This window comes from Schistocerca piceifrons, chromosome 3 (genome assembly GCF_021461385.2).
Source record: "Schistocerca piceifrons isolate TAMUIC-IGC-003096 chromosome 3, iqSchPice1.1, whole genome shotgun sequence".
NCBI classification, from domain to species: Eukaryota; Metazoa; Arthropoda; class Insecta; order Orthoptera; family Acrididae; genus Schistocerca; species Schistocerca piceifrons.
This window is the reverse complement of record NC_060140.1, coordinates 221,340,952-221,362,626: the sequence shown is the minus strand read 5'-3', so window position 1 is coordinate 221,362,626 and position 21,675 is coordinate 221,340,952. Positions and strand designations below refer to the sequence as shown.

The following is a 21,675-nucleotide window of genomic DNA, read 5'->3' as shown; positions in this document are numbered from 1 at the left end:
TGCACTTCCAGCTATTGGGATTGTGTTGTTAAGGAAGCAGTTGAAATTCAATTACCAAGTTACTTTGTAAATAGAGACGGTCGTTTTTGCTTAGTTCTGTGTAGAATCCTGCTCTCTCCCTGTCAAAAAAGAGAGGTACACAGTTAATGTTACCTCACTTGTAGTTTAGTAATTTTCACGAGCGTTTACTTCTGGCGTCGATGTTCCTTGGTTGTGTGGTGGCGCTAGTGTTTACCATATGTTTGTTTGTATGTGTATGAGTGTGTGTGTGTGTGTGTGTGTTGTGTGTGTGTGATCGTTCCGGAATTGCTCTGCAAACCGAGGTTTTAAATTCCCTTGCACAACGGTGCTTGTTTGCCGCACTTTTTCCTTGATAATGAGAGGGTGGTCACCCTTCGAAATCTCGGTTGTTGTCGACGACATCACCCGTCTTCATTCCCGTAAATTATTTGAACATTCTATACCCTAGGAGAAACTCATGTCTAGCTGCTACCATGGCCAGAAGATATTTGTTGCATTTCAGAGACCGAGGCTGCCTTTTACTGTGCGTGCATCAGTCTAATTTCCTTGGGCGATCGGAAAATTGATTGAGTACTGATTCTGCCCACGGCTCTTGTGTGTTTTGTTTTTGTTCCTCCAAAGAAAGTAAGGAAAGCGTTTGATATTCATCTCTGCTTTTTTATTTTATGGCTAACTTAACATCTCTATCGCTATATCTGTTATTCCGGACTACGTTCTCAGAAAGTTGATCACAAACTCCATGTGTTCCTTGTTACAAATAGTTTTAGCTCAATATATTAGCGTGTTTAAAGCTACTTTCTTTAGGGCTGGATTATGAAACCCTTGAAGACTACACTACAGTACGATATAAATTTTGTTTTCCTTTTTGGTGTGCCTCCTTTTTTCTTTGTTTTAGGCTTTCTTTTCTTGGTACATCGGAAAATTTATTTTAGGGTAAGTTTCATAATCTTGTTTCTTTCTGCAGTTTTGTTTCTGTTTACGTAAAGGAATTATTATAAAGGACATTGCTGTTTTTATTTTTCTCATGTTTTGTGTTTGCACGTTTATTAACATGCTATTCAAATTTATTTCCATATGAAGTTACAGTTTTTTATAAAACTGTAAATTGTTTCCCCTTGGTATAACGTTAAGCGAGAATTGTTGATGTGTAGAAATAATTGATAGCGCGAGAGAAAAACACGAGCAGGCGGCTGTAGATCAAGAACGGATGGTGATTATCGTGGCGCTTGTGTGCGAATGTACTGTTTTCGTGAACGATGTTGTATATATGTGTTATTAGTGATACAGGTTTTGAATTCGCTGTGTACCGGGGGGAAGTAACTAATAACCAAACGTGTCACATTACTTCTCACTCGGCACTGCTATTCGGCACATTAATCTTAAATCTTTGATTGACAGAACAACAAGCAGCAAAAATGATAAACAATGTACATGGTTTTGACTGAATTGTACGAATTGTCTATGCATGCCGCTGACGGTCATATTACACTGGAAATACGGAAATGCATTTCTCGTCGTGAACTGATATTCAGAACATTAACCTTGAATGTACGGTGAGCCGATCGCCACATGATAGATGTGAGTGTACACCATCCACTGTGCCGAGCACGATCTGCTTAGTGAGTACCACGAGTTGTTAAGTCAAATTAAAGTATATATTAATGCACTTTCTTATTCCTACCTGTGGTACTTCGTAATGTTTCAAGGCGCGAAAGCAAGGCAAAACTGTAAATTCAAAACTATGTTTATACTTTCAGTAATGAAATATTAAATGCTCCGAGTAACCAGAAGTCACCCGTTGGGATTTTTTGTGATCTCTCAAAGGCATTTGGTTGTGTAAACCATAGAATACTTATATATAAGCTCAAGTACTGTGGTATGAATGGGGCAGCGCTCAAATGGTTTTAATCATACCTAACTGGAAGAGTGCTGAAAGTTGAAATAAGCAGTTCACATAACATGCAAAAAAACTGGCAATATCTCAAACTGGGGAACAATCAAGAACGGGGTGCCGTAAGGTTCGGTCTTGGATCCTCTGCTGTTCTTAATATATATCAATGACTTGCCATTCTATATTCACGAAGATACAAATCTGGTACTTTTTGCCGATGACACAAGTATAGCTACCACACCCAACAGACAAGAATTAACTGATGAAATTGTAAACGATGTTTTTCAGAAAATCATTAAGTGGTTCTCTGCAAATGGGCTCTCATTAAACTTTGACAAAACACAGTAAATGGAATGACACCATTAATAAATATAGACTTCGATCAGAAATTGGTAGCGAAGGTAGAATATTCAAAATTTCTGGGTGTATGCATTGATGAGGGGTTGAACTGGAAAAAACACACTGAATAATCTGCTGAAACGTTTGAGTTCAGCTTCTTATGCTATTAGCGTCATTGCAAATTTACATCTCAGTAAATTGGCTTACCACGCCATATTTAGTTATGAAATTTGTTATTAACAATCCGAACGAATTCAAAAGTAATAGCAGTGTACGTGGCTACAACACTAGGAGAAAGGATTATCTTCACTACTCAAGGTTAAATCTAACTTTGGCTCAGAAAGAGGTAAATTATGCTGCCACAAAAGTCTTTGGTCACTTCCCTAATAGTATCAAAAGTCTGACAGATAACCACATAGCATTTAAAAGAAAATTAAAATAATTTCTGAATGGCAACTCCTTCTAGTCATTAGATGAATTTTTATATATACTCGTATTAAATGGGTAATTTCCCTCCCCCCCCCCCCCCCCAACCAAAAACAAAAAATTAAAAATATTAATCGTCATGTAATATTTTGAGTAATGTAATATCTTGTATAGACACCTTTTATTAAGCTGACACGTTCCACATCATTAGTATTCATGTATTCGTTGTATTCATGATCTATGGAACAAGTATTAATCTAATCTAATCTCTAAACTAACGGCAAGGAAACATTATGATATCGGGATACGTTTCGTGTTAATTAAATGAAGCGTGGCTTAGCTACGTCATCGCATACAAGATCAAAAGTATCCGGACACCTGGCTGTAAATGAGTTACAAATTCTTGGTGCCCTCCATCGGTAATGCTGAAATTCAGTGTGGTGGTGGCACATCCTTAGCCTTGATGACAGCTTCCACTCTCGCAGGTACACGTTTAATCAGGTGCTGAAAGGTTTCTTGGGGAACGGCAGCCCAATATTCCCGGAGTGCTGCTCTGAGGAGAGGTATCGATGTCGGTCGGAGAGGCCAATTCTAGGTTCCAAAACATCCAAGGATTCAGGTCAGGACTCTGAGCAGGCCCGTCCATTACAGGGATGTTATTGTCGAGTAACCAACCACTCCGCCACAGGCCGTGCATTTAGAACAGGTGCTCGATCGTATTGAAAGATGCAATCGCCGTCCCCGAATTGCTCTTATACAGTGGGAAGCAAGAAGGTGCTTAAAAATCAATGCAGGCTGTGACAGTGCCACGCAAAACAAGGGTGCAAGGCCCCTCCATGAAAAACACCATAACACGTCGCCTCCGAATTTTACTGTTGGCACTACACACGCTAGTAGATGACGTTCAGCGGGCATTCGCCATACCCACACCCCGCCATCGGATCACCACATTGTGTACTGTGATTCGTCACTCCACGCAACGTTTTTCCACTGTTCAATCGTCCAATGTTCACGCTCCTTACACAAATCGAGGCGTCGTTTGGCATTTACCGGCGGGATGTGTGGCTTATGAACAGCCGCTCGACCATGAAATCGAAGTTTTCTCACTTTCCGCCTAACTGTCATAGTACTTACAGTAGATCCTGATGCAGTTTGGAATTCCTGTGTGATGGTCTGGATAGATGGTTGCCTATTAGACATTTCGACCCTCTTCAACTGTCGGCGGTCTCTGTCAGTCAACAGACGAGATCGGCCTGTACGCTTTTGTACTGTACGTGTCCCTTCACGTTTCCACTTCACTATCTCATCAGAAACAGTGGACCTAGGGTTGTTTAGGAGTGTGGAAATCTTGCGCACAGACACAAGTGACACCCAATCACCTGACTACGTTCGAAGTCCTTGCGTTCCGTGGAGCGCCTCAATCTGCTCTATCACGATGTCTAATGACTACTGAGGTCGCTGATATGGAGTACCTGGCAGTAGGTGGCAGCACAATGCACCTAAAGGAACGGATATGTTTGATCACATATCATACATTGATCAGCCAAAACGTTATGACCATTGCCCACCGCGACATTCGTTGCCATCTGGTGGCATTTCAGGCAAGTGATACGGTAACAAAAGTATGTAAGGGGTGCAGACATGGACTGGGGATGACCCTAGCGAAGACATGGGCCGCAAATGGAGAAATCCATTGATACAAGCGAATTTGACGAACGGCAGATTATTATTACGCAGAGCCGGTGTATGAGTACCTCGAAAATGGCGAAACTCCTCGAATGTTCACCTACTACTGTCGTGGGCATCTACGGGAAGAGATAGAAGGACTGAAAAAGTACCACTAGGCACTGAATGGTTCGACGTTCACGACTCTACAGATCGCCATCCATCCCATCTATCCCACATTCTGTGAAAAGTGGGATAGATGATGAGCTGTTGCATCTCTGCGGAAAGAGAACAATGCTAGTACAAGCACAATTCTTTCGGAGCACTCCGTTCATCATACATTTTTGAACATGGATCTCCGCAGCAGACCATCCTTACGTGTTCACATGTTGACGCAACGACATCGTCAATTACTATTTCAGTGGGCACGAGATCATCGGAATTCGACCGTCAGTCAGTGGAATCGTGTCGGCTCTTCGGGGAAAACACATTTTTGCTACACTAGGTCGATGGTCGTCTCCACAAACGCCGTCAACGAGGTGAGCGGCGGCTCGAAACGTGCAGTGCGCCACGGACGCAGGCTAGTGTGAGACATGTTAAACAATGGGAAACACTCTCCTCAGTTGCATGGGACTTGTGATAGTATTCAAAGACACGATGACAGCTGCGAACAGCCTGCATCCCTTCCTGCTTGATGTCTTCCCCGACGGGCGATGTCACCTTTCAGTAGTGTAACTGTGTAACTGTCCGTTTCTCGGAGCTAGGACCGTGCTACAGTTGTTTGCAAAGCATTACAGTGAATAAACTTCGATGTCTCGGCGACCAAATCGGCTTGATGTAGATTCTATGGAATCCATATTGGTAACTATCGGGAGACACCACTGCGTGCGAGAACCAGATACCCGTTATCTACGCGAATTACATGATCTGTGCGTAGGCATTCAGTGCTACATACCACTACAAAGTATCGGATCAGTGATACGTAGCATCATATATTTCGTCCCAAAGTCCAACAAACAAGCTATTAATGTTTTGGCTCATCAGTGTAACCTGAGTGTGAGGATTTTACAAACATCGCGCAACCCTGCTGCTTCCAAAATGGGTGGCTACGATCAAGAACACCAGCGCGACGACGAAAGTTACTGGACTCGGATACGATTTAACAACAACGACGACGACAGCGACAGTTAAGTGAGGACTGACTTATCCCGCGAAAGTTCAACCCAAGCGAACATTTACTGAATAGAATTTCATAACAATTAATTGTGTTAAAGCTGTATTATCTTAGAAAATAGATTAAGGAAAAGCAAACCTACGTTTCTAGCAATTGTAGACTTAGAGAAAGCTTTTGACAATGTTGACTGTAATACTCTCTTTCAAATTCTGAAGGTGGCAGGGCTATTTACAATTTGTACCGAAACCAGATGGCAGTTACAAGAGTCGATGGGCATAAAAGGGAAGCAGTGGTTGGGAAGGCGGTGAGACAGGGTTGTAGCTTATCCTCGATGTTATTCAATCAGTATATTGAGCAAGCAGTAAAGGAAACAAAAGAAAAATTCGTAGTAGCTATTAAAATCCATGGAGATGAAATAAAAACTTTGAGGTTTGCCGATGACAGTGTAATTCTGTCAGAGACAGCAAAGGACTTGGAAGAGCAGCTGAACGGAATGGACAATGTCTTGAAAGTAGGATATAAGATGAATATCAACAAAAGCAAAACGAGGATAATGGAATGTAGTCGAATTAAATCGGGTGATGCTGCGGGTATTAGATTAGGAAATGAGACGCTTAAAGTAGTAAATGAGTTTTGCTATTTGGGGAGCAAAATAACTGATGATGGTCGAAGTAGAGAGGATATAAAATGTAGACTGGCAATGGCAAGGAAAGCGTTTCTGAAGAAGAGAAATTTGATAACATCGAGTATAGATTTAAGTGTCAGGAAGTCGTTTCAGAAAGTATTAGTGTGGAGTGAAACGTGGACGATAAGTAGTTTAGACAAGAAGAGAATAGAGGCTTTCGAAATGTGGTGCTACAGAAGAAAGCTGAAGATTAGATGTATAGACCACGTAACTAATGAGGAGGTACTGAATGGAATTGGGGAGAAGAGGAATTTGTGGCACAACTTGACTAGTAGAAGGGATCGGTTGGTGGGGCATGTCCTGAGGCATCAAAGGATCACCAGTTTAGTATTGGAGGGCAGCGTGGAGTGTAAAAATCGTAGAGGGAGACCAAGAGATGAATACACTTGCCAGATTCAGAAGGATGTAGCTTGCAGTAGTTACTTGGAGATTAAAAAGCTTGCACAGGATAGAGTAGCATGGACGAAGATTAAAATGCATCATACCAGTCTCTGAACTGAAGACCACAACAACAACAACAAAGCTGTATTAATACAACGAGGTCACCGTCTTTCAAGTAAATGCCATTCAGTTTTCAAAAGTATTTCTTTGCTTCTTCAGAACTAAAGTTAATTTCTTTCATTAAACCACATACTATTGCGTGCACTTTTGCAAGTTCCTTGTCCTTCAGCACAATCCTCATTATTGGAAATTAATATTATTGTTATCAGTGATACTAAAGCCATTGCTCTTTATTTTTCATTAACTTGCATTGTGTATGCGAACATTCTAAATTATTTACTAGCGCTGTTTTCTTTTTGCATTCGCATGTTACCTTATTGTTGTGTTAATGCAGCAGCCTATAACGAATAGCGAGCGTGTTTGGTGAAGTACGTTGAAAGGGATAAACTTTTGATTTTGGTAGATGTGTGCTGATCTGCAAGTTACGGCTTTTCTGAGATTTGCTTGTATGTGTGGACGTAATATTTAGTTAATCCTGGGTAAAAATAAATATTTTTGGTTTTAATTATCTTCAAACTTAACTATAAGAACTATCACTTTATTAAATGAGCCACAGTCATTTCTAGTTAGATTAATAATCGAGGGGGTTGCTGTTTTCGTAATACTCTGAGATATACATTGAAGTGACAAAAACTCATCATACAGCGATATGCACATATACATATGGCGATAGTACAAAAGGGTAGTGCATTGGCAGAGCTCTCATTTGTATTCCGGTGATTCATGTGAAAAGATTTCCAATGGGAACTGTATGCAACTGTTACAGTGTTATCCACAAGTCTGAAGCAGTAAATATGAATACAATTAATTTTTATTCCAGTCTTTTTCTCTTTCATCGTTATTATTGCGTTCTCGATTAAGTCATTAAACAAGTAAGGTAAGGTGATAGAGGGCATCCCTTCCATACTTCCCTTCCGAGTTTTGCTTCTTTCTTGCAACTATTAACACCCATTTCAGAACATTGACTGTTGTATGTACTCAGCATTCATATTCTGTCTTTCCAGTCAAGTCCCACTCTGGGCATTGCTTTAAATACTAACTTGCAATAAATCATAAAATGTTTTGTTTAGTTCAATAAATGTTATGTGTTTTCCCCAGTTTACTGGTAATCTCATTTCCAAAATTTTATGTAGTGCCAATAATGATTCACTCGTTCCTTTTTCTGATTTGAAGCCAAATTTATCTTTGGAAAAGTTCCAGTCTATTTTATTTTTAATCCTTTCGTTAACTATTGACAGCAATATTTTCAAAGACATGACAGAAGGGCTAGTCTTCTATAATTTGTACAGTCCTTTGCATTTGCCCTGTTGGGTGGTTCAATATCTCTAGTTTTTGTGAAGTTGTTGGTATAATAACCTTTTCATAACTTTGTACTGTGTACTACAGTAAACAATTTACTTTTGATGTCATCACTACTGTTTTACAAGAGCTCTGCAGCGATGCCATCTGTAGCTATTGCTTCATTTGATTTTAACTTATTTAGTAATAACTCTTCTTTTGTTATCGGTGGTCCCTTATTATTTTCGTCATTTAGTTTTTCAATATACTCATCTAAACGTTCAGTTTCTGCACCTCTGTACAGATCTTGAATATACTCTTTCCATCTGTTATTTACATCCTCTACGTCAATAGCAGCTTCCTATTTTTATCTCTCAGTATATTACGCTTGGTTCTTCGTCTGTATTGCAACAATTTAATCACGGAATAGGTTTCGTCACATTTACAATTTTAAAATCTTCTTCTAATTCCTAGCTGATATTTGCCAGACACTTTTCTTTCTCCAAATGACACAGCGGTGTTATCTTGTTTTTTGACTGATTTATGTTTACCAGGGCTTTTTGTAATTTTAATCAGTTCCTTTCAATGAATTCCAGTGTTTCTGGAGTCACCCAAGTCTTCCTAGGTTCTAACTTCCTTATTCCTAACTGTTGTGGCTGTATTTGTTATATTTACGTTCATAGCATCCCAACTGCTTTCTTCCCCTTCTCATTCACTTGTTGTCTGCTTGAATTCCTGCAAAACGTCTGAATTCGTCACTTTGGCTATTGCCCTTTTCTTTATACATTTCAACTTATGCTTCTTAAATGTCATATTGCACTTTGCTGTACCAATAGTATGGTCACTGTCTACAAGATGAACTAGAACTGCACCGACAGACTTTCAGAGTGTGGACTAAAACAAGTAAAAAATTCTGGTACAGGTGAGCTCTAAGATTCATACCTTCGATACTGTTAAAAACATCTCTTCCACTTCATGATCTTTGCTTCCCATATTTTCGGAGAAGGTAGTATCTACCCAATAAAGAGAAAAATTGTATAAGCATGGACTCTAAAATGCATACCTTAAAAGCTATGAGCACATGTTTAGTAAAAGAGAAGTATGTGTTTTGCAGTAGCGAAGATAACTAAGTGCTCATTGATCTTAAGACAAGAACTTATTAACAACATTTTTCTCTTGTTTTGGCCCATACCTCTGAAAGTTTCTCGGTGAGTTCTGATTCACCCTGTGTATTAACACTAGGGCATCTGTGACTAGAGTTTAATTGATTTCAGTATTCAATAGCTTTTATTCTTTATCATAATCTGTTTTCTGGTTTTGCAGGTTACTCAGAACAGCAAAACACTGAACAAGCCAAATAAATTTCCTTTGGACTCGATATTCAGTACTCAAGGGGTGACTCTACTCCACTGACTGTACAGTGCTTTGAATCTTTGCTTTTACCATTTACTGTCAGCATACCATGAAAATACACTGAAGAGCCAAAGAAACTAATACACCTGCCTAATATCGTGTAGGGCCCCCGAGGACACGCAAAAGCGCCGCACCCTGACGTGGCATGGATTCGACTAATGTCTGAAGTAGTGCTGGAGAGAAATTGCACCATGAAACCTGTAGGGCTGTCCATAAATCCGTACGAGGGGCTGGATATCTCTTCTGAACAGAACATTGCAAGGCATCCCAGAAATGCTCAATAATTTTCATGTCTCGGTAGTTGATGGCCAGCAGAAATGTTTAAACTCGGAAAAGTGCTCCTGGAGCTCCTCTGTAGCAATTCTGGACTTGTGGGATGTCGCATTGTCCTGCTGGAATTGCCTAAGTCCGTCGGAATGTGCAACGGACATGAATGGATGAAGGTGATCGGACAGGATACTTACGTAGGTGTCACCTGTCAGAGTCGTATTTATACGTATCAGGAGTTCCATATTACGCCAACTGCACACGCTCCACACCAGTACAGAGCCTCCACCAGCTTGAACAGCCCCCTGATGACACGCAGGGTCCATGGATTCATGAGGTTGTCTCCATACCCGCATGCGTCCATCCGCTCGATACAATTTGAAACAAGAGTCATCCGACCAGGGAACATGTTTCCAGTCATCAACAGTCCAATGTCGGTGTCGACGGACCCAGGGTCGGAGCGAAAACCTTTGTGTCGTGCAGTCATCAAGGGTACACGAGTGGGCCTTTGGTGCCGAAAGCACAGTCGATGACGTTTCGTTGAATGGTTCGCACGCTGACACTAGTTGATGGTCCAACATTGAAATCTGCAGCAATTTGCGGAATAATTGCTCTTCTGCCACATTGAACGATTCTCTTCAGGCGTCGTTGGTCTCGTTCTTGCAGGATCTTTTTCCGGCCGGAGCGATGTCGGAGATATAGTGTTTAACCGGATTCCTGATATTCACAGTAAACTCGTGAAATGATCGTGCGCCGACTATAACATCATGTTCAAAATCACTTCAATCTTAATAACTTGCCATTTCAGAAGCACTAACCGGTCTAACAACTGTGTAAGATACGTGTTGTCTTACACAGGCGATGCTGACCGCAGCGCCGTATTCTGTCTCTTTACATATTTCTGTATTTGAATACGCATGCTTATACCAGTTTCTTTGGAGCTTCAGTGTACATAGTCTCTACGTCACGTCTTTTGTGTTGTTCAGTTTATATTTGTGTACATCTTTTAGATTTCCGTAATTCATTTCACCAGAGTAGCCGGGTCTCCTTTAAGAGGTTTAAGAGATTCAGTTCCGTTAGCGTATCATGAACAAATTCTTGTGTTGCAGACGAGAAGGAATATCGGAGCCGCCACTGGACATGCGTGTCAACTCCAGCACAGGGCCTGGTTCACTCTACATCGAGTTTCTGACCAATGTTGAGGTGAATGTCCTTCTGAAACTGACCTCTTGGGATTGCATCTTGCTTTGCTAACTGCAGCTATGTGTTCAACTGAAGAAAAATTATATAGTCCATGTACGCTCTAAGGGTAAAAAAAAGAAAAGAAAAAAAAAAACCTTGCACTTCCTGAAGGAATTATCTGGATGGGACGGAAATTGGTAGACGTGATGTGCGTGTACCGACAAGTAAACGATCATTTATTTAAGAAAAACACCTTCACAAACAGAGTAAGTCAATAAAGCGTTGGTCCACCTTTGGCACTTATGCAAGCAATTTGCTAAATACTGTCCAAACGTCGTCTCAGATCCCGAGCTGGTTGGATGCTCCTGCCCATAATGCTCCAAAGGTTGTCAACCTAAGGTAGCGTTTGACAAGCACGAAGACAGGCAGTACAAACCCTCACAGTGTGCACGCGGGCGTTATCTCTTTGAAATGTAAGCTCAGGATGGCTTGCCATGAAGAGTAGCAAAACGGGGAGCATAATATTATCAACGTATCGCTGTGCTGCAAGGGCACTGTGGATGACAATCCAGTGGATCTTGCTATGTAAAGAAATGGCACCGTAGACCATCATTCCTAGGCCACCCTGCTTGGCGGCAGGCAGGTTGGTGGTGCAGCGCTATCTAGGGCGTCTCCAGACATGTCTTTGCTGGAGAACGGGCCTCAGCTCAAAGACGGGCTCATCATTGAAGACAATTCTTCTCCAGACAATGAGATTCCAGGCCGAAGACATGTTTGGAGACGTCTTGGACCGTTCTGGCTTGCCAAGCTAACTGTCGCCCACGATATTGCCCGACATCCAGAAGTTACGGTCTGGGGACCCGTTCCTTTTCATAGCAGGTCTTCTTTGGTTGTCGTCTGCGGCATCCAGACAGCGCAGCGATCCGTCGAAGATATTATACGCCCCGTTTTGTTGCACTTCATGGCAAACTATCCTGAACTTACATTCGAACAAGATAATGTCCGCCCACACAGAGTTTCTACTGCTTGTTCTAATGCTTGCTAAACCGTACCTTGGGCAGTGAGGTCGCCAGTTCTCTCCACAGCTGACAATGTTTGGAGCATTATGGGCAGGGCCATTCAGCTATCTCGCAATTTTGACGATCTAAGCGCCAATTGGTCAGAATTTGGCACGATATCCCCAGGAGCACATCCATCAACTCTATCAGTCAAGACCAAGCCGAATAACTTCTTGCGGTATGGGTAGTGGTGGACAAACGCCCTACTGACATGACAATTTGTGAAGCTCTTTCTTTTGAGTAAATCATCCAATTTTTCTGAAACTGTAATCATTTGTTTGTCCGTACATGTAAATCACATCTGTCCTATTAGGATGATTCCTTCAAGGTAGGTAGTTTCTTTTGGCTTAGTGCGCACTACCACAAAGCATGTGAGTGTTCAAATTGTGGCTGACTGGTTGACTTTGCCTCGAGGCTACATATATGTGTGTGCATCACAGTTATTCTGTTTTTCATTATCTCCACATATCAAACTTTTAAAAAACTTTGGTTATTGCTGGGAAACCATGTTAAAAATGCGTAGAATAAGAGGGGGGTTAAAACCTTACACATCATGCTGCAGCTGTTTGGTCAATTATCGGAAAACCTCAAGGAGCCAGTCATCCTGATAACACGCAAAAAACTCCCCCCACGATTCTGAGAAGCAAGTCGAAGATTTCATACACAGTTAAAATTTATGGCACATTCGTGTAACTGTTAAGTACTATACAGGTCAGGACATGACTGCTAGGTTATGGGGTGAATTGGGCTGTTGGCAAGTGAGGATGGAATGCCATTTGCCTACGTGGATCACGGTGGAGGGGTGGTTCTGACTGGGGGGCAAATAGTTCACTGTCGGTAAAACATCCCTGATTGTGAAAGTTTGTTATTCGTGACAATTTCAGAGATGGAATAACAGCTGAAGAGGAGGTCGGTAGCTTCTGTCACGTTGTCAGGCACAGTCGCTGGTGCATGCCGAGATCAAATGCTGTCCACAAGAGAGGCAATGCTTGCCTGCAGCACCTAGCGGGTGAATCGTCCCTGCAAAGGCACCAAATCGACTGCACACAGATTTACACTGGACAGAGGGCTACGGCTAATAGCATTACAGTCTGCCGATGGCGGCTGGCTGCTTCAGCTTGAACTCCAAGCGGTCTTCTTCTTGCAGTCATCGACTGGCGTTGACTGCAATGCTCGGCATACCAAACCCAACTGTATACTGATGAGAACTACGGAAGTACTGAGGCTGAGGGTCTAAATCAGGTGGTTTATACGTTAATCAGGCTGTATAGTGCTTCTTCAGCGACGGCGCTTCAGCCTGGAAATGGTAACAAGTTGTAGCACCCAGACATAGCATGTTGTCATCGGGATGACGGGTGGTTCTACCTGTGTGACATCATTCTGCTGTATCAACGCTATACAGCTCATTACACCGGACGAGGCTGTGGTGCAAAACTCCTTTCTCTTCAAAATTCGCCTCCAAATAGTGCCGTGTTTACAAATGCAAAATTCACCATATTTCCTTTCCAGAATTTAGCGTAAGCCATGTGGTTCATTAGTTGTTTACCAATTTAAATGCTATTTCCTACCCAGTCTGTTAGCAACTGGTGCAGTGGGAGCCCACTCGCTTGGGCATTCTCCTCTTAACGTATGTACAGGTTTCACGAAGTAGTTAGAACCACAATGATACCAGAAACTGAGCCACTAATTGACATGATTTTATTGAGCTGCTTATCTAGGATGATGGAGCTTTTGCTAAACGCTAACGTATCCTTTCTGCGTAATTATAAGTTCATCCAATGAATGGATATGGTCAGGTTGCAAGATGTCAATTAGGTAAGATAGGTTCTGGATTGGCCGCTCCTCCAGTCGTTTTTGCAGCTGGTGCAACAAGGGCCCCAGTGATAGCTGGCAGGTGAAATGAAGTTCCTACTACACACATCAAAAATTTTTTCCATCATCCCGCTTCCCAGAACTCCTGAAGATAGACATTGACTGTGGATATTGTATCACAGACACTGTCCCTTTGACTCTTATGAGATGTCACTTAAACCGCCCAAAGATATAAACAACCATGCATGAGCAGCGCCTATTAGACGGAGGGGGTCCAACAGCCGATCAGTTCCAGTCATTCCACCAGGACGGAGGTACACGACTCGTGATGTCTGTAGTTCAACCATGCCTAGACGGTCAATTTCGTGGTTCGATCGCGTCAGCATTGTTACTTTGCGCCAGGAAGGGCTCTCAACAAGGGAAGTGCCTACGCGACTCGGACTGAACCAAAGGGATGTTGTTCTGACATGGGGGAGACACATAGAGACAGGAAATGTCGATGACATGCCTCGCTCAGGCCGCCCAAGGGCGACTACTGTAGGGGATGACCGCTACCTACGGATTATGGATCGGGGGAACCCTGACAGCAACACTATCATGTTGAACAATGCTTTTCGTGCAGCCACAGGACGTCGTGTTACGACTCAAACTGTGCAGCCTAGGCTGCATGATGCGTAACTTCCCTCCTGACGTCCATGGCGAGATCCATCCTTGCAACCACAAGGCCATGCAGCGCGGTACAGATAGGCCAACAACGTGCCGAATGGACCGCGCTCAGGACTGGCTCACGTTCTCTTCACCGATGAGTGTCGCATATGCCTTCAACCAGACAATCGTCGTAGATGTATTTGGAGGAAACCCGGTCAGGCCGAACGCCTTAGACACACTGTCCAGCGAGTTCAGCAAGGTAAAGGTTCCTTGCTGTTTTGGGGTGGCATTATGTGCGGCCGACGTACGCCGCTGGTTGTCATGGAAGGCGCTGTAACGTCTGTACGATACGTGAATGCCATCCTCCGACCGATAGTGCAACCATATCGGCAGCATTTTGGCGAGGCATTCGTCTTCATGGGCTCCCATCGTGCACATCCTGTGAATGACATACTTCAGGATAACGACATCGCTCGACTAGAGCGGCCAGCATGTTCTCCAGACATGAACCCTATCGAACATGCCTCGGATAGGCTGAAAAGGGCTGTTTATGGACGACGTGATCCTCCATCCACTCTGAGGGATCTACGCCGAATCGCCGTTGAGGATTGGGACAATTTGGACCAACAGTGCCTTGATGAACTTGTGGATAGTATGCCACGACGAACACAGGCATGCATCAATGCAAGAGAACGTGCTACTGGGTCTTGTACCGGAGTGTACAGCAGTCTGGACCACCACCTCTGAAAGTCTCGCTGTATGGTGGTACAACACGCAATGTGTGGTTTCCATGAGCAATAAAAAGGGCGGAAATGAGTTTGTGTTGATCTCTGTTCCACTTTTCTGTACAGGTTCCGGAACTCTCGGAATCAATACTTTTTGTGTGTGTGTGTATCACGGGTTGTACCATTAACGAATAACTCACTACTTTGTTATTCCTGTCTCATCATTCCACGGGGTTGTTCTTGCTGGTAACGATTTATAATAATTATCTCAGGTGTAAACATGGAGTAAACCAAATGCACACACCAGCCCTCTGAAAGTAAGTGTGCAGCATTGGAACATTCGTTTTGCACCCTACTGCATCCGCTTTCTGTAGCAAGAACTGTATCTCGTATGCCTTTGTGTCGGTGTCGACCATCCTGGCTGGACATATAGTAGCTCTTTCCCTATGACATCGACGGACATCATCCGCCGACATCAACATGTAACCTTCTCTTTCCATGAAGTTCAGCATTACCTCCTGTGTCTTTACCCATACATATTTGACGAGAGCTTCCCATTTTACTGGACATGGGCACTACCAGTATTTGGCTGGCTAGGGGAGGGAAGATTGTGGCGTAAAGTTCCTGATCACCAGACTTTGCGTCATCATCTGGTTTAAATACCAAACCTCCCCACACTGTCTTATGAAGTGAGGGCATGAGATACTCTTGAAGTTGATCTGTCTGTCAGATGGGGACGTTAAGCTGGGCAGCTCCCTTGGTGCTATTGATGAGGAGCAGCCCATGAGCCAGAACCGGGTTTCACACTCTCTCTTCTCTAATCATCTTCATCATACGACACAAACATTACACTACACACACACACACACAAAAGCGCGCGCGCGTGCGCGCGCGCTGTGCGTACATGTAGTATTACAAATAGTGTATAAGTTGCATGTTCTAAATCAACAATCAAATGCTGTTGCTTTCACTCTTGCATCCCTTATGTTGTCCGCTCGTGATCACAGTAATCTTGCCGCTGTTAATATCTGACAGATTCACTCTGGTTTGTATTATGTTTAAATTTTGATTCACTGTGCCCCATGTTGTTTTCATATATCCTCTTAGTTCTGCAGTTAGTTGCCACAGTATTTGAGCTGTCCTGTTCCAGTTTCTTTAATTGTTTAATATGTCACTCGATAACTGCTGTATTCCTATTCCAATTTTCTCGCACTTGTCCTAGCTTGCATTTGAGTTCCCAGATACTGCCAGTATTCGCAGTTCCAAAGACTGTCTTCAATAATTTCCTGCGTGCATCTAACCATCCGCTTCTTTAACACAGTAAGATATATGGCGCTAGATCAATCACTTGGCTTAACTGTTGCTGTAGTCATTCATATGAAAGATGCAACTCTTGACTCTCTCCTCATATCTCCTCCAATATTCTCTTCCTCCTACCATTGAGATGTAATTCAGTGAATATCTCCTCCAGCCTCTGTACCTCATTCCATACTTTCCTTACATATCCAATGGTACTTCTGTCTGGTGAACAGTACTCTTCCTTCGAATTGCTAATTCTGTAGTGCGTCCACCTCTTCTCAACTGAAAAGGCGTAGCAAAACCAGAATTATCGCAAACATCGTGATTGTCCTTGGTTGTTACGCCACCAGGGGGAAATGAATCCATATCACTCTTCCTCCACCGCTCTAACAACTGGACGTCTGTGGTTCATTATGACACACCAACAATGACACAGCTCATCCTTTTACATTTACATACCTCTGTTCCACTTGCACATTATAGTGTCTGCCAATACCATTACCAGAAAACATGTCATAATGAGAAGACAAATCTCCTTACACTATCAATAAAAAAAAACTTAGAAAGTACGGCAATGATCTGAACATTACATAATTTACCACGAAGCGTGATCATATATTCCCTAATCCTCGTGACCTGTTGGTGTTTGTTTTGACTGGTTTTGTTTTAGGGCACAAAAACAACTGGGGTCATACGCGCCCAAGTCAAAAGTATAGAACACGAAGACAGAGAGTAGTTACAAAACGACCATACGTCAATCCCTACTTACATAAGAGAAGACGGCTAAAAACAGGGCCGTGGACTGGTTCAAATGGCTCTGAGCACTATGGGACTTAACATCTGTGGTCATCAGTCCCCTAGAACTTAGAACTACTTAAACCTAACTAACCTAAGGACATCACACACATCCATGCCCGAGGCAGGATTGGAACCTGCGACCGGAGTGGTCACGCGGTTCCAGACTGAAGCGTCTTTAACCGCACGGCCACACCGGCCGGCAGGACCGTGGAGACAGGGCAACAAATGTGACCATAAAGAAACTAAAAATTTAATGGCCTTTGCCATTTTGCTTTGACGGATAAAAAGTAAAACGCGGTCGGCAGCCTGCGCGTCATTTGCTAGAATGGTCGATAACTCAGACGGCAAACCCAAGCAAGAATGTTAACTTTTAAAAATTGGGCATTCCTTCAGGAAGTAGCAGACAGAACTTGGGCACAATGCGTACAAAGTGGTGGGGAAGCGCCACTTATCAAATGACGATGGCTAAAAAGGCAGTGCCCAATACGCAACCTAGTTAACATGACTTCCTCCCGGCGTGAGGGCCGAGAGGAGGTCGTCCAAGCCGCTGGGAGAGGCTTAATAATTCGGAGCTTATTCCCATGAAGGGAGGACCAATGGCTAATCAAAAGGGCTACCACCTCCTGACAGACGGCAACCCAAAGATCATTGGAGGGAATATAGGAACTAGTGGGCTGACGTACGAGGATTGCAGCCTTGGCAGCAGCGTTAGCAGCTTCGTTTCGTGGAATGACCAGGAATCCACATAAACATCAGAGTGGCTCCACCAAGAGTGAGCAAGTGACAGTTTTCCTGGACCCGTTGCGCTAAGGATTGGGCAGTGTACAGTGCACACAGACCTCGAAGGGCGCTGAGAGAGTCTGAGCACAGGACGCAATTGAGAAGGCTATGTCGCTGGGTGGACTCCGTGACCTGAATCATGGCGAAGAGCTCGGCTATAAATACTGAGTCCGCAGCTCGTGGTCGTGCGGTAGCGTTCTCGCTTCCCACGCCCGGGTTCCCGGGTTCGATTCCCGGCGGGGTCAGGAATTTTCTCTGCCTCGTGATGACTGGGTGTTGTGTGCTGTCCCTAGGTTAGTTAGGTTTAAGTAGTTCTAAGTTCTAGGGGACTGATGACCATAGATGTTAAGTCCCATAGTGCTCAGAGCCATAAATACTGAGCAGTGAGCCGGAAATCGATATCTAAGGCGTGGGCGCCAATGACGAAGGAACTTATTGGTGTGTCCTAAGCGTCTAATGTACCTCATGTGCAGCGTGCATGCAGTCTTCTGATTTATTCCTCCCCTTCTTATGCCCTACCTTCCCCTTTTCTTCACATGTAGCGGCACTTCCAATTGTGATAAAGCATACAGCGAACCTTTAAAAGGCGTAATGCATCCCGTGTGGACAATGGTAGCTTGTATTGGCAATTGTAATGGAACGTTCAGTGACGATGTCATTTCTATGACTTGATATGGCGCTTGATATTGAGTAATAAATTTCTTTGGTGTTTTTTTCGGGATTCGCAACAGGTGACATAGTTGTCTCATTAGTTCATACATGATGTTACTGCACTGATTAGTATTTATTGTAGCTGGGATGTCAAATTTCTATAACCAATTATTCCCCATTGCTGATTTGCAATGGCGGCCATTGCACTATAATGATAAAAAGGTCTATGATAATTAACACGTACAGTTAGCTTCTGTTATTTGGTTAAATGGACACAAGGTGTCCATCCCTGCCATTTCGGATGGCCGGCATTCCTCCAACATGCTTTGAACCGATATTTGCTGATATCTCAAACCGATAGATTGTGCACAAGGCACCCAGTTCCTCAGATACTGGTTCATGTCCTCCACCAATACTCTTCAGCTAACCTACGATCTGTTGTCCTTCATCATCTGTGTCATGATAAACTGTGAGCGCTAGCTTCTTTAATAGTTCTTCTCTCAGGGCTGCAGGCACCATGATGCTTAAGCCCAATCTTCATGGCCTGCCTAGTAATCCATCGTTCACGGCAAACCGTGGCACTGTTTTGAATAGCGTGTGGTCTGTGTCAGCAGTTTATATGTCCTGCCACTTTGCAAGGCTTGAGCCAAGCATTCGTATGACATCAATCACTATGCTTCGCCCACCAGCATTGCCACGCTACCTCAGAATCGAATTCGATTAATTTCGGTGCCCATCGAGTCAATCTGCTTGAAGGATCTTTTAATTCAAACAGCCATTTAATGTTGTGTGGTCAGTTAAGGCTCCCAATTTCCTGCTTTATGTGTAGTACCTGAAGTATGTGACACCGTATATTAATCTCAACATTCCCTTTTTCGTGGTGGAGTAATTTTCTTGGCTTTATCTATTTGTATGATGTGTATGCTACTAGGTGCACTTTCCCATTCACTTCCTGGCTTAGAACATAACTTACCACCTTGTTGCTCCCTCATAGCTCACATTAAATTCATCTTAATAATTTGGAAATATTAATACAGGGGTAATCGGTAGTTCCCCCTTAATTTTCTGGACATGGGTTGACATTCTACCACAAGCTGGAATTTTACAGCCCTCTTTAATAAACGTGTCAATGGTCTGGCAGTGTCAGCCAATCCCCCAACAAATTTTCTATGAGAATCGGGTAATCCTAAAAGTAACGATATATGTTTTGTAGTCTGTGGTGATGGGAACTCAACACATAGCAGCCTCAGGTCGGTCTTTATGTAGTCTTGGCTAATCATATGGCCTAGACAGTTCTCTTCTGTAATGCAAAGTGGCACTTCTCGATACTCAGTATTAACCACATTGAATGCTACCTTGTAAACACTTGTAGACGTTGTATGTTCTTCTCTTTATTCTTCGAAAAGACGATAGTGTCATCCAATTAAATCATACACCAATGAGTTCAAACCTCTAAACACCTCTGCCAGCAATCGTTGAAATGTGGCTGGTGCTTTTTGTAGCCCAAATGGCGCAACTGGTAATAACTACATTTTAAATTCATTTTGGAAAATTATTTGCAACGATCAAAGTTGTCTAATGTTTTAATATTTGTTACAGGATATGCATTTGTAACGGTTCTGAAGTTTAAATATCGGTAATCACAAGGGAACCTGTTCTTTTTCGCCTTGTCCAATGATACAAAACCGACTGGTGCTCCCCAAGAACTAATACTCTCTTCACTAATCCCATAATTCAGTTTCTGATTGATAAATTCTTCCATTACGGATTGCGAATGTTGAGGTATTCTGCACAGTTTTCTACGCACAGGAGAGTTACCCCCAGTCAGCATCCTGTGTTGTATAGCGCGTATTGCTAGCAACAGTCCACCACGTTTGAATAAGTCTGCGTACTTCATCAATAGCACCTCTATGGCTGCTCTTGTGTTCTCCCTCCAGGTAATTAACTATCCCATTTAATGCAAATTGTTATCATGCAGAACGTCCGAATTTTTAACTAATAACCGTTTTACCGAAAACACTTCATCGGCGCCTAAATTATCCATGTTAGTAGGAAGCATGTCTTCTTCATATACTTCCTGCACATGTACCATGATGCTACGCACACTGCTGGAAAAAATGGTACAACTCGAAAGACAACGTCGATTTTGATCTGATGTACTGGTAATGGTTCCAACATCATCCACCAACGGATAGCGTAGTGCCACACCAGCTAGAGAGCCACCTGTGTCTACCATTTAATAGGGGATAATAACAGCCAGAAGGCTCAGTGTAGTGCAGTTGTGTGAAGCATGCAGCGGAGACACACTCCTGCGTCCTCCACCCAACTGAGCGAGCTTGAAGAAGGTCATATTGTGGCCTTCTGAGTGGTAGACTGGTCTTTCAGGAAATAGCCACACAAGCTTGAAGTGCTGCATCAGTTGTGTAACGATGCTGACATCAGTTGTCTCGTGAACATTCTCACACCCGTAGATAGTGTTCTCGTTACCCACGCACTGCAGATGCCTGCCAGAATCGACGTATTGTAAGGGCAGTAAAGGCAGAAATTACGGATACCACAGCACAGATAAGATGGCTTATGAACCCAGACGTATCAACATGAAGAGGTGAGAATCGGTTATTAACAATGGGATGTATGATGTTCTGGATGTCCACGCACCACAGATGCCTGCCAGAATACGTATCGTAAGGGCAGTAAAGGCAGAAATTGTAGCTACCACAGCACAGATAAGATGGCTTATATACCCAGACGTGTCAACATGAAGAGTTGAGAAACGGTTATTAACAATGGGACTGTAGGCACACACACCTCCAGCCCATCTTCCACTCATATCCGCAGCTCGTAGTATAGTGGCTAGCGTTGCTACATCTGGATCACGGGGTCTCCTGCTCGACTCCCGGCCGGGTTGGTGATTTTCTCCGCCCAGGGACTGGGTATTTGTGTTGTCTTCATCATTTCACCATCATTCGTGAAAGTGGCGATGTTGGATAATGGAAACCTTGAGAATTTGTACAGGCGTTGATAACCCCGCAGCTGAGCGCCCCACAAACGAAACATCAACA

The 21,675-nt window shown here is 43.2% G+C and overlaps 1 protein-coding gene across 1 annotated transcript in view; it reads left to right on the top strand.

Annotated features, from left to right (window-relative positions):
- LOC124788530 (sodium channel protein Nach-like) overlaps positions 1-21,675 on the top strand; it is a 173,223-nt gene that overhangs the window by 21,474 nt on the left and 130,074 nt on the right. Inside the window, exon 4 of the mRNA XM_047255801.1 lies at positions 10,770-10,863. Within this exon, the coding sequence (XP_047111757.1) occupies positions 10,770-10,863 (94 nt within the window). The remainder of the gene's footprint in view (positions 1-10,769; positions 10,864-21,675) is intronic.